The sequence below is a fragment of the Pseudochaenichthys georgianus genome, unplaced genomic scaffold (assembly GCF_902827115.2).
Source record: "Pseudochaenichthys georgianus unplaced genomic scaffold, fPseGeo1.2 scaffold_951_arrow_ctg1, whole genome shotgun sequence".
In the NCBI taxonomy this organism is placed as follows: domain Eukaryota; kingdom Metazoa; phylum Chordata; class Actinopteri; order Perciformes; family Channichthyidae; genus Pseudochaenichthys; species Pseudochaenichthys georgianus.
The window spans coordinates 591-17,802 of NW_027263476.1; the positions used below are offsets into that span (position 1 = coordinate 591).

The 17,212-nt window shown below is 47.2% G+C and overlaps 1 protein-coding gene across 1 annotated transcript in view; it reads right to left on the reverse strand.

The window, feature by feature from the left end:
• Positions 1 to 1,230: 1,230 nt before the first annotated feature.
• The window catches only part of LOC117444839 (matrix metalloproteinase-24-like), a gene marked incomplete at its 3' end in the record, with an annotated part of 30,719 nt that continues 14,737 nt past the window's right edge, over positions 1,231 to 17,212 (reverse strand). The window contains exons 5-6 of the mRNA XM_034080214.1: positions 2,047 to 2,208; positions 1,231 to 1,436 (exon numbers count right to left, since the gene is read on the reverse strand). Of these exons, the coding sequence (XP_033936105.1) occupies positions 1,231 to 1,436; positions 2,047 to 2,208 (368 nt within the window). The remainder of the gene's footprint in view (positions 1,437 to 2,046; positions 2,209 to 17,212) is intronic.

Here is a 17,212-nt window from a genome sequence, read left to right on the forward strand (position 1 = left end):
GTGTGTCTCTCAAAAATGCACCTTTGGCAGAAGCATGCACCCTGGCTTCGGAGAGGTTTGCTTTAGAGTTGTGCATTCAGTATTTGTGATTTAAACGCTTTGAATCAAGTCTTTGAGGAAGCTACAGACGTGTATTTTATACTCAAGGACAAACGAGGAGCGGTCGGATAACCATCATCCTGTTTCAGTGCTTATTTGAGGTTAATTCTTTGTTGTGTTTGTTGTAATTCTCCTTCTGGCCACACGGAGGTGAGATGCACCTTCAGATAACACAAACACGCATGTTCTCTTTAATATTACTGTCAGTGATGAGGATTAAACAACAGCCGAACAGCGGGAGTTCGGACCGCTCAGTGATGACACTTATACCTCTGGAATCTGTGGAACCTCAGCTTGCTAGTCGATATCTTGTGTGCGCAGATCCCATAAGTAATAAGGGTATTTTATCGTGAGTTCTGTGCAAAGTGCGTTAGCATTCTTCCGCTAAGGGCTAATTCAGAGCCTTTGTTATCACCCTTGTGTTTCGTGTTGCTACACATGGTCTGGAAGCTGAGTTCCTTCCCGTTCAGTGGGTCCGGCACATTCATAGTCTGTTACATGTTAAGAAGCCCTCGGACGCTGTTTCTTGCAAGACGTTGCGTCCGGGGGGTTTAACGGTTAAAGAGACGTGTTTTGTGAATAATTGCTGGTAACACTTTATATGAAGGTAAACGTATTCAACTAGTTGTTAATCAACATATTAGAGTCAAACTACCAGCTTACTTCTTATGAACAAGACTTCACTTTAAAATTGGGATTCTGAGTTATAAATACCACATTTTGAGTTATTTTGACTCAATTAACACTTTTAGTTTCATGTCTTGTTATATAACAATAGATCATATTTGTTAAGTGCTATTATGGGAGAATTACTATTCTAGTGGTACTGCCTTATAGGCCCATATTGAGCAGAGCACATTAAGACCAGAACTCATGGACAACTACTTCCTTACTTGGAGGGTTATTGAGGAGAAACTCTCAACTCATGGCTTATTACTTGTAGAATGAATAAATATAATAAGTGTTTAATAATGACTAATAAAGAGCCAATATTCTGCTGATATGCATGTTAATTAACAACTAGTTGATTTGTGTACCTTAATATAAAGTGTTATCTATACTTTAACTTCTGCATACCATGAACGGAACAAATACAAATGCAATGAAACAAAAGGTTGCGTCTCGGCTCACCTTGAACACGAACATCTCCCTCCTGAAGAAGGCCACGGTGTTGAAGTTTCCGTCGCAGATGTTGGGTTTCCCGTTGCCGGGCAGCGCGGGCCGGTCGCCGGACGGACGCGCCGGGCGGGAGCGGTCGTGTTTGGAAGTGGAGTGCGTCCGTCGGGAAGGCAGAGTGGGCAGCGGGCGGGTGGGCTCCAGCATGGCTGTGGGGATACCTGGTGGAGGACATCAGCAACTCAGCTCTCAGAGATATACAGAGCCTGTCTCTGATTGGCTGACACACCAAACAGATCATGGCAGCATTACCCATAATCTCCTCTGTTTCAGCCCTGTTTCCAAAGTGCTGATTCTCTGTCTGTTACTTCAGAGGAAGACAAGGAGCCCCTCCCCACGCCCCTCTGAGAGACATCTGGTTACAAAGAACTCAATGGAGCTCTAGAGGAGATTCAGGTGATAAGGGGGGGGGGGGGGGGTACCTTGGTTGCTGATTGGCTAATGGCTACACAAGACAACACATCGTTATGACATCATAAAGTGGCCAAAATCTGATCAGCTCATAGCGCGCTGAACTTGGATTCAGGGCATAGCAAGTTCGAGTCCCGCTGCAGTCAGAGTGCTCCTGTGGGGATTGCCCAGTATTGAGTATGTAAGTGGATCAAAGTGTCTAACAAGTGACACGTAAAGTTACAGCAAACAAAAGCCCAACAGATTCCAGAAATTAAACGTAACAGGAATAAAACATTTAAAAAAAAGTTTAAAATACTTAAAGAAACCACAGCCGTGGAATAACTCCTTTGCATGATGATGAGTGATCTGAGCGCTCACCGTAGATCTTCTGGATGCCCTGCAGGTCGTCCAGAGGCAGCTTGAAGCTGTGCGTGTCCATGTACTGGTAGAACGGAGCCATGATGGCACTGGGGTCGTTGGAGTGCTCCAAACCCAGCGCATGACCCAACTCGTGCACCGCCACCAGGAACAAGTCATTACCTGCAGACAGAGGGGGGGGGGGTCAAAGGTCAAACAGGGCAGGTGGAGGTGTGGAGGGGGGCGTCAGAATGTTTTATTCATCTCAGGGGAAATTGTGTTTTGTGACCGAGTCTCCATTTCAGAATAAAGTAGAAATGAACAAAATGGATGGATAGATGAAGATATTCATATAAACAGACATTTGAAGTCTGAAAAAAGATCAAACAGATATTTAAATAATGAAGACCAAGAGCCAGGATGAAAGCCATCATCACTTTGAACATTGCTTCACAATATTTAAAACACAGCACAGACCAGAGAGGAAAGGGAAAGGCAGCGCCCCTGAGAACAGAGCCTCCGCAGTGCAAACACACCCGAGAGGAGGCTCAGAAGTGAGCTAAGGTTAGCCTGTAAGTATGAAGCTCACATCAAAAGGAGACTTCGAGGCGTCTGTCGGATCGTGAATCTGAAGCTTCTTCAAACGCTGACGGGATTACTTCAAACTGTTCGATGTCGAGTCAAATTCACACTTTCATCCTGACAACAAGATTTCCAATTCAAAATCTGTGCATGTATAAACTATGAGCTGCTGCTGTTTGAAGATTTAAAATATGCCGGAGAAAAAACAAATCTTGGGATATTTGCATTTTCCCAAATTCTGCAATCTGAGAGTCGCTGTGAGGACGTGCTGCAGCTTTGTCCAGGGGACACTAAAGAGTGACGCACACAGCTGGAGACCAGGGGACACTAAAGAGTGACGCACACAGCTGGAGAACTGGGGACACTAAAGAGTGACGCACACAGCTGGGAGACCAGGGGACACTAAAGAGTGACGCACACAGCTGGAGACCAGGGGACACTAAAGAGTGACGCACACAGCTGGAGAACTGGGGACACTAAAGAGTGACGCACACAGCTGGGAGACCAGGGGACACTAAAGAGTGACGCACACAGCTGGGAGACCAGGGGACACTAAAGAGTGATGCACACAGCTGGGAGACCAGGGGACACTAAAGAGTTGAAGCACACAGCTGGGAGACCAGGGGACACTAAAGAGTGATGCACACAGCAGGGAGACCAGGGGACACTAAAGAGTGACGCACACAGCTAGGAGACCAGGGGACATTAAAGAGTTGAAGCACACAGCTGGGAGACCAGGGGACACTAAAGAGTGACGCACACAGCTGGGAGACAAGGGGACACTAAATAGTGAAGCACACAGCTGGGAGACCAGGGGACACTAAAGAGTGACGCACACAGCTGGGATACCAGGGGACACTAAAGAGTGACGCACACAGCTGGGATACCAGGGGACATTAAAGAGTGACGCACACAGCTGGGAGACCAGGGGACACTAAAGAGTGACGCACACAGCTGGAGACCAGGGGACACTAAAGAGTTGAAGCACACAGCTGGGAGACCAGGGGACACTAAAGAGTGACGCACACAGCTGGGAGACCAGGGGACATTAAAGAGTTGAAGCACACAGCTGGGAGACCAGGGGACACTAAAGAGTAACGCACACAGCTGGGAGACCAGGGGACATTAAAGAGTGACGCACACAGCTGGGAGACCAGGGGACACTAGAGAGTTGAAACACACAGCTGGGAGACCAGGGGACACTAAAGAGTTGAAGCACACAGCTGGGAGACCAGGGGACACTAAAGAGTGACGCACACAGCTGGGAGACCAGGGGACACTAAAGAGTAACGCACACAGCTGGGAGACCAGGGGACATTAAAGAGTGACGCACACAGCAGGGAGACCAGGGGACACTAAAGAGTGACGCACACAGCTAGGAGACCAGGGGACATTAAAGAGTTGAAGCACACAGCTGGGAGACCAGGGGACACTAAAGAGTGACGCACACAGCTGGGAGACAAGGGGACACTAAATAGTGAAGCACACAGCTGGGAGACCAGGGGACACTAAAGAGTGACGCACACAGCTGGGATACCAGGGGACACTAAAGAGTGACGCACACAGCTGGGATACCAGGGGACATTAAAGAGTGACGCACACAGCTGGGAGACCAGGGGACACTAAAGAGTGACGCACACAGCTGGAGACCAGGGGACACTAAAGAGTTGAAGCACACAGCTGGGAGACCAGGGGACACTAAAGAGTGACGCACACAGCTGGGAGACCAGGGGACATTAAAGAGTTGAAGCACACAGCTGGGAGACCAGGGGACACTAAAGAGTAACGCACACAGCTGGGAGACCAGGGGACATTAAAGAGTGACGCACACAGCTGGGAGACCAGGGGACACTAAAGAGTGACGCACACAGCTGGGAGACCAGGGGACACTAGAGAGTTGAAACACACAGCTGGGAGACCAGGGGACACTAAAGAGTTGAAGCACACAGCTGGGAGACCAGGGGACACTAAAGAGTGACGCACACAGCTGGGAGACCAGGGGACGCTAAAGAGTAACGCACACAGCTGGAGACCAGGGGACACTAAAGATTGACGCACACAGCTGGGAGACCAGGGGACACTAAAGAGTGACGCACACAGCTGGGAGACCAGGGGACACTAAAGAGTGACGCACACAGCTGGGAGACCAGGGGACACTAAAGAGTGACGCACACAGCTGGAGACCAGGGGACACTAAAGATTGACGCACACAGCTGGGAGACCAGGGGACACTAAAGAGTGACGCACACAGCTGGGAGACCAGGGGACACTAAAGAGTGACGCACACAGCTGGGAGACCAGGGGACACTAAAGAGTGACGCACACAGCTGGGAGACCAGGGGACACTAAAGAGTGACGCACACAGCTGGGAGACCAGGGGACACTAAAGAGTGACGCACACAGCTGGGAGACCAGGGGACACTAAAGAGTGACGCACACAGCTGGAGACGTTCAGGATGATAAAGAGTTAGCCGTCTCCTAACTGTAAGCGTGTGTCTGAAATGATTAGCTTAGCTACGTTAGCTCACAGCAGATATGCCAACACCGTCTCACGGCATTTCGTGTTATAGTCACGAATGTAATCTGTTGATTCGTGTTCACCAACACCATTTCGCCATTTTGTTCGTGTCGCGGAACGATTTCAAAAGCAAAGTAAATAATAACAAATTAGAATGAAAAAGAGAAGAAAATACAGATGTCAGTATTCTGAGGCTCTGAGCCATTTCTTTTCCTCGCGGACGGCAAAAAAACTCCGACATTATCCAATTCAAAGTAAAAGGCTTAGGGTACGATATTGAGTAAGAACATGTTTTTATGAACCACACAGCTTCCGGTCTTCCACGACCCGGCCGGACAAAAAGACGCAGCCACGAAACACACTACCAAAAGAAATGCTTCTAAAATCTAAAATCGTTCTGTGACACGAGAAAAATGTGGAAATCGTGTAGGTGAACACGAAGCAATAGATTACATTGATTTCGTGACTATAACACGAAATGCCGTGAGACTGGGTTGGATCTGCAGTGACATCAGAAGTCATGTGTTTGCATTGTTAAAATAAGGCCATCAAACATTTTAGATAAGTTTCCAACAAGAGAGACAGTTTGCTCGTCTACTCTGGCGTACACAGATATTTTTGTAAAGTAGCTTTTTGTATTCAACCGTCCAAATCCTCTGAGTTAGCAGGCAAGGCAAGGCGAGGCGAGGCGAGGCGAGGCGAGGCGAGGCGAGGCGAGGCGAGGCGAGGCGAGGCGAGGCGAGGCAAGGCAAGGCAAGTTTATATAGCACTTTTCAACACAAGGCAATTCAAAGTGCTTTACAAAAATGAAAGACATTAAGAAATGGCATTTAAAATCAGTCATTAAAAAGAAAAGATAATAAAAGAAACGATAAAAAAAAAAATACATGGATAAAAGTTACAGTGCAGTTTAAGATGTGAATAGTTCAATTAAAAGCAGCGACAAAAAGAAAAGTCTTCTTGCTGGATTTAAAAGTAGTCAGAGTTGCAGCGGACCTGCAGGTTTCTGGGAGTTTGTTCCAGATATCTGGAGCATAATAACTGAACGCTGCTTCTCCAGGTTTAGTTCTGTCTCTGGGGACAGAAAGCTGACCAGTCCCTGAAGACCTGAGAGATCTGTCTCTGGGGACAGGAAGCTGACCAGTCCCTGAAGACCTGAGAGATCTGTCTCTGGGGACAGGAAGCTGACCAGTCCCTGAAGACCTGAGAGATCTGTCTCTGGGGACAGGAAGCTGACCAGTCCCTGAAGACCTGAGAGATCTGTCTCTGGGGACAGAAAGCTGACCAGTCCCTGAAGACCTGAGAGATCTGGATGGTTCATAGTTTAGCAGGAGGTCAGAAATGTATTTTGGGCCTAAACCATTCAGTGCTTTATAAACCAGCAGCAGCATTTAGAAATCTATTCTTTGACACACAGGAAGCCAGTGTGAAGACTTCAGAGCAGGAGTGCTGTGATCCACTCTCTTAGTGTCAGTGAGGACTCGAGCAGCGGCGTTCTGAATCAGCTGCAGCTTCCTAATAGATGTGTTAGTGAGACCTGTGAAGACACCTTTGCAGTAGTCCAGTCTACTGAAGATAAAAGCATGGACACGTGTCTCCAGATCCTGCTGTGACATTAGTCTTTTAATCCTAGATATGTTCTTTAGGTGATAGTAGGCTGATTTAGGAACTGTTTTAACATGCGTGCTCAAAGGGAGTAAATGGGAGTATTTCAAGGAAGTGAGAACGCTTTAGACCAAAGGTGTCAAACTCAAGGCCCGGGGGCCAAATCCGGCCCGCGACTTAATTCAATGTGGCCCGCAAGAGCATACAAAGAATATAATACGTTTATTATACGGTTACACGCCACTTTACAGGAGCACGTTGCCCATAAACTACATGTCCCACAATGCATCGTGTTTTGTGACATGCGCACTGAAGAGACTTGCAATTATTTGCCCTGGACTTCTGCTTTCAGACGTAGTTAATTATGAAGTTATTACCCTATCCGGTAATAATCCAATGCAGAGGAAGTTATGTATTATAAATAATACATTATTTTATATATATTAAATATATTATATATGTATATTTATAAAGTCTTAAAGTCACAACCGGCCCTTTGAGTGCAACCATAATGCTGATGTGGCCCGCGATGAAATTGAGTTTGACACCCCTGCTTTAGACGCTGAAAATCTCCTGTTGTGTGCCACATGTGGGAAAAACAAACTCCTGATTCCCTAGACATGATCAGATACTTGATTACCCATTCAAATAACATATCATGGAACTGTGTCTTCGGCAAATAGGATAACATAACGATCCCCATTCACAGCCAACATCCAATTCATGCACACAAGAAGAGGGGAATTGCATCTTAACGTGTCAGCCATTACATATAAGGTGTATAAGGTGCAGAGTGGTTTGATCTTCCAATGGCGGGAGTCCATTCAAATATCAGTTGTATTAAAAATAAATAATGACTCTAAACTCTAAATGAGGTGATGTGTTGGCAGACGGTCCTAAAAAGGGGCGTGGGAAAACGTCTTTCCTCTCCTCACCCTCCAGCTTATCTCTCGCCTCTCCTTCTTCCATGTCTCAGGAAAGATAAAGAGGATTTTAGACTTCATGTGTTTGAAGGAATTCCCGTTGGTTTCTCTCTGTGTCTCGATGATTCGATTTCTGGCGAGAAGTGTATTGTACTCTTAGAATCCACGTCCAGTGGATGTGTAGGATCTACAGTTTGATAGATATACGAAGATGATTTGAGGTATCGCCAGGAGAACGTGTATGCAGCTTCCATGTAAAGTTAGCGTGGGTGAAAACAGTTTTTCCGGTCTCGAAGTTTTCATAATAAAACCGGATATATTCCCCTCACTGTCAAATGATTACACAGTGATATCTGCATTACTCATCCACTAACAAACATCAGTGTATCCTTGTTAATTACACAACACTGATTGGTTTAAATTGTGTACAATGCTTTTGTGTTTTTAACCTTCGATTCAGAGAAACAAATAGTTTGTTAGGAGTTTAGACACTACAGTTTCCGAAAACACTACACTACCCAGAATCCCCAGCTATCGTTTGGGACTACAACATCCGCCTTGCTTTACAAACCCCGTGATTAGTCATCAAGCCCTGTGATTGGATGTTGGAGTGGCAGTGCGACGAGGTTACGCTGAGTGTCAACAGCTCTTTGAGATGGAATGGAACCACGGCAGACTTTCCAAAACTGGAATTGGACGGGTCCAGCCCCCGGCTCCAGCCCCCAGCTCCAGCCCCCGGGTCCAGCCCCCGGCTCCAGCCCCCGGCTCCAGCCCCCGGGTCCAGCCCCCGGCTCCAGCCCCCGGCTCCAGCCCCCGGCTCCAGCCCCCGGGTCCAGCCCCCGGCTCCAGCCCCCGGCTCCAGCCCCCGGCTCCAGCCTCTGCCCCTGCCTCTGTGGAGAGTTGTTTGACAGAGTCAAAGACACCAGTGGTTCTAGGTGACAAAATAGCCCACACACCATTTTTTTCAGTGGCTTCAGATGCTTCAAATCATGGCACTATAAAACTCTTCCCACTGTCTCTGGGATATTGGACCCAGAGTTGGGTTTGAAAAGCAAGATCCTTGACTTCTCAATTCAATTCAATTAAAAACCTTTATTTATCCAGGCAAAATCCCATTGAGATCAATGATCTCTTTTTCAGGGAGAGCTGCAGCAGTAGGTTCCACAAGAAGACAACAAAACATAAACAACAGAACAACAAAAGGACATCACACAGCAACATGTACAGGGATTACAGTTTACATATCTAACCACATGTACAGGTACCAACAGCATCTGATGTTGTAGCATCCAACCGAGCTTTAAACACATGTCGTGGTATCAGCTTGGTAATTTTCCATTCTTTTTGCAGACTGTTCCGAGTTAGTGGAGCTGCACATCTAAAAGCTTTCTTCCCTAAGACAGTCCTAGCACTTGGCACATTTAATAAAACCACAGCATGCGATCTCAGACAATAAGTACTTTCAATTCGCAGAGAGATCAGGGAGCAGATATAAGATGGTAGTTTCCCTAGCATGGCTTTGTAAATGAAAAAGTACCAGTGACTGAGCCTCCGTGCAGTTAGTGATGGTAAACCAGCCCTTGCATACAGGGTACAGTGATGCGTAAGTGCTTTACAATTAGTCACACATCTCAGAGCGCTGTGATACGCAGCATCTAACTTGACCAGGCAATGGGCCGGTGCATTCATATAGACCAGATCCCCAGAGTCCAGCACAGGTCAAAGGTCACAGAGCCTTCTCCTGGCCTCAAGCGAGAAGCAGGACGTGTTCCTGTAGAAGAACCCTAGCCTCACCCTCAGCTTTTTAAGCAGGTTATTGACATGAAGTTTAAAAGAGAGACAATCATCAAGCCAGATACCAAGGTATTTGTAACAGGCAACAACTTCAAGTTTTGTTCCTTGCGTAGTTACAATATCTAAAACAGGCTCTGATGTCTTTTTAGCTTTAGGAAAGAGCGTTCACCTTGGTTTGATCCACATTTAGAAGAAGCTTTAGTTCAGAGAGCTGAGTCTGAATAGTGTTAGAAACAGCCTGTAATTTAACAACAGCCTCGTTAATGAGGGACCTGCACAGTACATCACGGTATCATCCGCATAAAAATGTAAGGTTGCTCCTTCGACATTTTCACCTAAACTATTAATATAGATAGAGAATAATAGCGGACCTAAAACTGAACCTTGTGGAACACCATTAGTGATGTTTAACCACTCAGAACATCAGACTTCTATGAGGATAGTGATGAGTCAGCTGCTACCATACACCGCCAGATTACAAGCAGGCTCGGAGAAAATGGTCTGCAACCTGACATGATGTCAGCATACACTGCCGATAATGCACGTGTAAATTACGGGAGAAACCATTCAGTTTTCCAGAAGCTAAAAGCAGACAGCAGTGGCATCATTAAGGCTAGCTGTGTGGCCCACATAGAGCACAGCAGTGCAGAGCATGCTGGAGACAGGTTGAACATTGACATTGAGCTAGGAGTGAACAAAACATTCAGTCACTTTTCCTCATCTGCAAAACGTACAGAAGAAAGCAGTGTTCACCTTTGTGGAAGAAGAATATCAGGTTGTGCGGAGACACGTACTCGCAAGATGGTTGAGTCTGTGGCCTGCTGTCCAGAGGCGACATGACAGCTGGAGGGCGATCAAGAGCTACTTCTGGTCACTGGGAGAGGATACGTGCACACATTCACTGTGGCAGCTGTTCAGAAACCATGAGGATGGTGCTGGGAAACCCCTAGAGCTACAGGCAGTGGTGTAGTGGGCGTTGGACGCGGGGGTACGCCGTACCCCCACTTATTTGGAGCATGATCTTTTTTTTAATAGTCTAATAAATATAAAATCATTGCCAGTGTTATCAGTTGCAAGTGTGTATTTTTTGTAATAATGACAAAAACATACAAAATAAAAACGAATTCCTTAAATAATTATGATTTGTCATCACGTTCGAGACCCTGCGGAGGGCTGGGGGTGTGTCAGTGACACACCCAATGGGGAGAGCCAGCTTGCCGGCCGCCGATTTTGCGGCAGCTCTTTCCCTCAAAAACACTAAAGAAAAAGCTCTATAATGGCAGAAAAAATGTTTTTACTTGACTTATTTTCTAAAAAAGAATATCATTCACAAGAAGAAAGAGGCTAGCAGCACCGAAGCTACAAGTGAAGCTGCTACTACATCATCAGAAGAGCCGCCTGAAGACGTGGATAATGCTAGCACTAACGTTAACGTTAGCTGCGCTAGCAACGTTCCCCTGGCTAGCTCAAGCTCAGCTGTCCCAGAGGTATGGACGGAGGAGATGTGGCGGAGGAAAAAGAGGCATACCCGTGGATACACTGCAAAGCTGGGACACTGGGCTGCAAAGTTTGTTCATCCATATCTGATGTATCAGTCTTCAAAACGCAAGGTGTGTGTGTGTGTGTGTGTGTGTGTGTGTGTGTGTGTGTGTGTGTGTGTGTGTGTGTGTGTGTGTGTGTGTGTGTGTGTGTGAAAAGCAGCGCTGTCTGCTTATGTGCAATGTAGGCTAGGCCTAATCAGATTAATTTCAAATCCAGATTCAATGTTGTTTGCATAAGTAGGCTATATATATTTTTCGTTTCGTTTATTTAATAAGTTAATTTCAGGACAACTTTGGGAGTTGTGTTTGTTTGTAGAGAGAGAGAGAGAGAGAGAGAGAGAGAGAGAGAGAGAGAGAGAGAGAGAGAGAGAGAGAGAGAGAGAGAGAGAGAGAGAGAGAGAGAGAGAGAGAGATACACTGCTTAGTTGCAATACTGTAGTTTATGCAATTTAGGCCTATACATTGTTTATGTAACGTATGTGCCGGTGTGTCCATGGTTGAGTGTGTCTGTTGAGCGCAGCGCCGTCTGCTTCTTGCAGTACAGTAAAGTGGGACTAAGCATACCGGTAGTTTCTGTGGACCTGTCTGCCCGTTTTGTGAGTGCACTGCGCACGTGCGCTCTTGTGTGGCATTGTTTGGGATTACCTAATTAAAATAGCGTCCCCCCAGTGAAAGAATCCCCACTACACCACTGGCTACAGGTGTACCTGTCCTTCCTCGATAATGTGCTGAACATCTTCCACGATGTCGTGCTACTGTGAGAGGAGGACGGGACCGTATGTGAGCGATATGACATGATCCAACAACGACAGATTGATTCCTCCTTTGGAACGGAGACCAGTGCTATCCTCCAACAGTTTCCAGACCATGATCTTTCCAAGTTCTACCAGGCTGCTCTCAACTTCCTTGAGAAGTGGTATGACTTCACAGACAACAACTACCGGAAGAATGTTGCAAGCTTGGCACTGAAGAGCAAGTTCACATCCTCCGTCTCTGTGCTGCAGTGGAGGTCCTGATGGATGAACTGTGTGATGAATACTGTGTGACTTTGCCAGCAGGACGTTGTGGAGAGAAGAGCTGCTGTTGTGGGGAAGTGGTCCACCTTGCTCCAAGGCACACACACACCACATCTGACTGCTGTGGCATCCTTCCTCCGAAGCATCCCCATCACTAATGCTTCGGTAGAGAGAGTGTTCTCCCTCATGACGGCAGCGTGGACTGACCAGCGGAACCGGTGCTCTGTGGAGCTTATCACGTCTGAAATTCAAGTGGAGACCAACTTTGAATACAGTTGTAAGGAATTCTACACCTATGCACTCAAGGAGAAGGCCTTACTGGAAGCTGCGCGCTCGAGCAAAAGAGTACAAAGTCAAGAAGAGCATCTCAGGTAAGATAAACTTTGTTCAGAATAAAGACTAAGAGTAGGATATTGTGCCAATGTGGTGTTAGATTTAATACGGTGCTGCTATTCTTGAGTTTCTGTTTCACTGCCAGCTGCTTTCCATGGTGCTGGAAGTGCATAGCCATAGCCTGTGTGTGTGTGTGTGTGTGTGTCTGTGTGTGTGTGTGTGTGTGTGTGTGTGTGTGAGAGTGGGGGGGGAGATTGTGATGGAGAAGTAAATTATTTCAGCATGGCGCTCTCCATGGCGCTCGGAGTGCACAGCCGGTGAGAGCTTGCCGGCGCCTGCAGCTGTTGCTGTGATGGACAAAACTGAAAGCTATGAGAGGGTGTCCCACATTGTCCCACACAAACATACTACTACCTGGTCACCCTAGTTACGCAGTCCCAAGATGGAGGAACAGAAAGCAGTCTTCAATGTTTACTTCAGATTAGCTCCACGTCAGAAATGAGCATGCTTGATGTCTCTCTCCATAATGAGCATGCTTGATGTCTCTCTCCATAGAGGCTGAGTCATCATGTTCATCACAGAGCTATCATCTGCCTCAAGCAGTCCTGATGCTCTTCAGGTCATCACACTTCCTGTCATGTTCACAGCTACAGCTGATACCTTTGTAGCATGCTACTCTCATGCTGGAAGAGGACATTCAGTATTTTCTATTTCTAGTATATAATAGGCTAGGTTGGAACAATAGGAGCCCGACTCTGTGTTTTATAAAGTATCTCAGCTGCAGTAAATGATGCTACCTCCCTAGCATCCGGGAGACTGGGTGAAGCTTAACGTGGGACCCATAGGCCCCAAAAACCATTCACAGTCAACCATTGACTTCCAGCCAAGGGGACAGGAAGTGATGAAAAGTCATGTAATGTCTTTTACTTTAAGTGTCTTCACGTTTCCTGCGTTCGCTCTGAACATCTTACTCTCTAATGCTGGTTTATTTCTATTTTGAGATATTTCTTCTGCTGCAACAAACACATATCCAACATGCGGATTAATAAACTACATCTCATCTTATTAGCATAAATCCGTGCTGCAGCTTCCTCAAATATGAACGTAACTCCTGTGGAAACCCATCTGGAAAGGTGATATTTGGCCTTCACGTGTTTGTCCCTGCCCTCCTCCAGGTGGGGGCAGGTTAATAACAGCCGCTTGCCTCCAGGTGGGGACAGGTTAATAACAGCCGCTTGCCTCCAGGTGGGGGCAGGTTAATAACAGCCGCTTGCCTCCAGGTGGGGACAGGTTAATAACAGCCGCTTGCCTCCAGGTGGGGGCAGGTTAATAACAGCCGCTTGCCTCCAGGTGTGGGCAGGTTAATAACAGCCCCAGGTGTGGGCAGGTTAATAACAGCCGCTTGCCTCCAGGTGGGGGCAGGTCAATAACAGCCGCTTGCCCCCAGGTGGTGGCAGGTCAATAACAGCCGCTTGCCTCCAGGTGGTGGCAGGTCAATAACAGCCACTTGCCCCCAGGTGGTGGCAGGTCAATAACAGCCGCTTGCCTCCAGGTGGTGGCAGGTCAATAACAGCCACTTGCCTCCAGGTGGTGGCAGGTCAATAACAGCCACTTGCCCCCAGGTGGTGGCAGGTCAATAACAGCCGCTTGCCCCCAGGTGGTGGCAGGTCAATAACAGCCGCTTGCCCCCAGGTGGTGGCAGGTCAATAACAGCCGCTTGCCCCCAGGTGGTGGCAGGTCAATAACAGCCGCTTGCCCCCAGGTGGTGGCAGGTCAATAACAGCCGCTTGCCTCCAGGTGGTGGCAGGTTAATAACAGCCGCTTGCCCCCAGGTGGGGGCAGGTTAATAACAGCCGCTTGCCCCCAGGTGGGGGCAGGTTAATAACAGCCGCTTGCCCCCAGGTGTGGGCAGGTTAATAACAGCCGCTTGCCTCCAGGTGGTGGCAGGTCAATAACAGCCGCTTGCCTCCAGGTGGTGGCAGGTTAATAACAGCCGCTTGCCCCCAGGTGGGGGCAGGTTAATAACAGCCGCTTGCCTCCAGGTGGGGGCAGGTTAATAACAGCCGCTTGCCCCCAGGTGTGGGCAGGTTAATAACAGCCGCTTGCCCCCAGGTGGTGGCAGGTTAATAACAGCCGCTTGCCCCCAGGTGGGGGCAGGTTAATAACAGCCGCTTGCCCCCAGGTGGTGGCAGGTTAATAACAGCCGCTTGCCTCCAGGTGGTGGCAGGTCAATAACAGCCCCAGGTGGTGGCAGGTCAATAACAGCCGCTTGCCCCCAGGTGGTGGCAGGTCAATAACAGCCGCTTGCCTCCAGGTGGTGGCAGGTCAATAACAGCCGCTTGCCTCCAGGTGGTGGCAGGTCAATAACAGCCCCAGGTGGGGGCAGGTTAATAACAGCCCCAGGTGGGGGCAGGTTAATAACAGCCCCAGGTGGGGGCAGGTTAATAACAGCCCCAGGTGGGGGCAGGTCAATAACAGCCGCTTGCCCCCAGGTGGTGGCAGGTCAATAACAGCCCCAGGTGGGGGCAGGTCAATAACAGCCGCTTGCCTCCAGGTGGTGGCAGGTCAATAACAGCCCCAGGTGGGGGCAGGTTAATAACAGCCCCAGGTGGTGGCAGGTTAATAACAGCCCCAGGTGGTGGCAGGTTAATAACAGCCCCAGGTGGTGGCAGGTCAATAACAGCCCCAGGTGGGGGCAGGTTAATAACAGCCCCAGGTGGGGGCAGGTTAATAACAGCCCCAGGTGGTGGCAGGTTAATAACAGCCCCAGGTGGTGGCAGGTTAATAACAGCCCCAGGTGGTGGCAGGTTAATAACAGCCCCAGGTGGGGGCAGGTTAATAACAGCCCCAGGTGGGGGCAGGTTAATAACAGCCCCAGGTGGTGGCAGGTTAATAACAGCCCCAGGTGGTGGCAGGTTAATAACAGCCCCAGGTGGTGGCAGGTTAATAACAGCCCCAGGTGGGGGCAGGTTAATAACAGCCGCTTGCCTCCAGCAAGAGAAAAGCAACAAGGTTTTAAATCCAAGGTGAAGATGAATCCTGTTTGTCCTCTCGCGTCCTTCTGAAGCCGATACCGTGAATTAGTTTTACGTAGCATCTGAGAAGCTCACCGTCTCACTATCTGTCCTCCTTATCTTTCAATTACTCAGTGTGTGTGTGTGTGTGTGTGTGTGTGTGTGTGTGTAGGGATTTGAGAGATAAAGAGGCATGTGTGAGGGTGTGCAGGAGACCACACACACACACACACGCACACACATTTATATTTATTGATATTATTCACAACTATTAATTTCTGTAAATATACAATGTACGGATACGTCCCTGTGTTTCACTCTTATCGCTATTTTTCATTTCCCTACGGGGATTAATAAAGGTTTATCTTATCTTAGATGATTCCTTGACGAAGTTTAGAGGAGTCTGAACAAAACTTTCATGGCATCTCTTTTGATATGAGCCATTTCTTTGCGCTACTGCCCTCCTCACACACTGATGCAGCGTCTCAGGTGACCGTAGAAGAGCTATTGTGAAACCCTCGGCATAACGGTACGTCCACACGGTTCCGTCGCGTTGAAGCTTGCCGGTGGGCGTGTCTGAAACTCGACCAACAACCAATCACATGAATCTCCCGCCCCGGACACACAAGCACTTGGTTTGATTGGCTAGAGCTTGTACTGACACATGATTTGATTGGCTAGAGCTTGTACTGGCATATGATTTGATTGGCTAGAGCTTGTACTGACATATAATTTGATTGGCTAGAGCTTGTACTGACATATGATTTGATTGGCTAGAGCTTGTACTGACATATGATTTGATTGGCTAGAGCTTGTACTGAAATATGATTTGATTGGCTAGAGCTTGTACTGACATATGATTTGATTGGCTAGAGCTTGTACTGACATATGATTTGATTGGCTAGAGCTTGTACTGACATATGATTTGATTGGCTAGAGCTTGTACTGAAATATGATTTGATTGGCTAGAGCTTGTACTGACATATGATTTGATTGGCTAGAGCTTGTACTGACATATGATTTGATTGGCTAGAGCTCGTACTGACATATAATTTGATTGGCTAGAGCTCGTACTGACATATGATTTGATTGGCTAGAGCTTATACTGAAATATGATTTGATTGGCTAGAGCTTATACTGAAATATGATTTGATTGGCTAGAGCTTGTACTGACATATGATTTGATTGGCTAGAGCTCGTACTGACATATGATTTGATTGGCTAGAGCTCGTACTGACATATGATTTGATTGGCTAGAGCTTGTACTGACATATGATTTGATTGGCTAGAGCTTGTACTGACATATAATTTGATTGGCTAGAGCTTGTACTGACATATGATTTGATTGGCTAGAGCTTGTACTGACATATGATTTGATTGGCTAGAGCTTGTACTGACATATAATTTGATTGGCTAGAGCTTGTACTGACATATGATTTGATTGGCTAGAGCTTGTACTGAAATATGATTTGATTGGCTAGAGCTTGTACTGAAATATGATTTGATTGGCTAGAGCTTGTACTGACATATGATTTGATTGGCTAGAGCTTGTACTGAAATATGATTTGATTGGCTAGAGCTTGTACTGACATATGATTTGATTGGCTAGAGCTTGTACTGACATATGATTTGATTGGCTAGAGCTTGTACTGACATATGATTTGATTGGCTAGAGCTTGTACTGAAATATGATTTGATTGGCTAGAGCTTGTACTGAAATATGATTTGATTGGCTAGAGCTTGTACTGACATATGATTTGATTGGCTAGAGCTCGTACTGACATATGATTTGATTGGCTAGAGCTCGTACTGACATATGATTTGATTGGCTAGAGCTTGTACTGAAATATGATTTGATTGG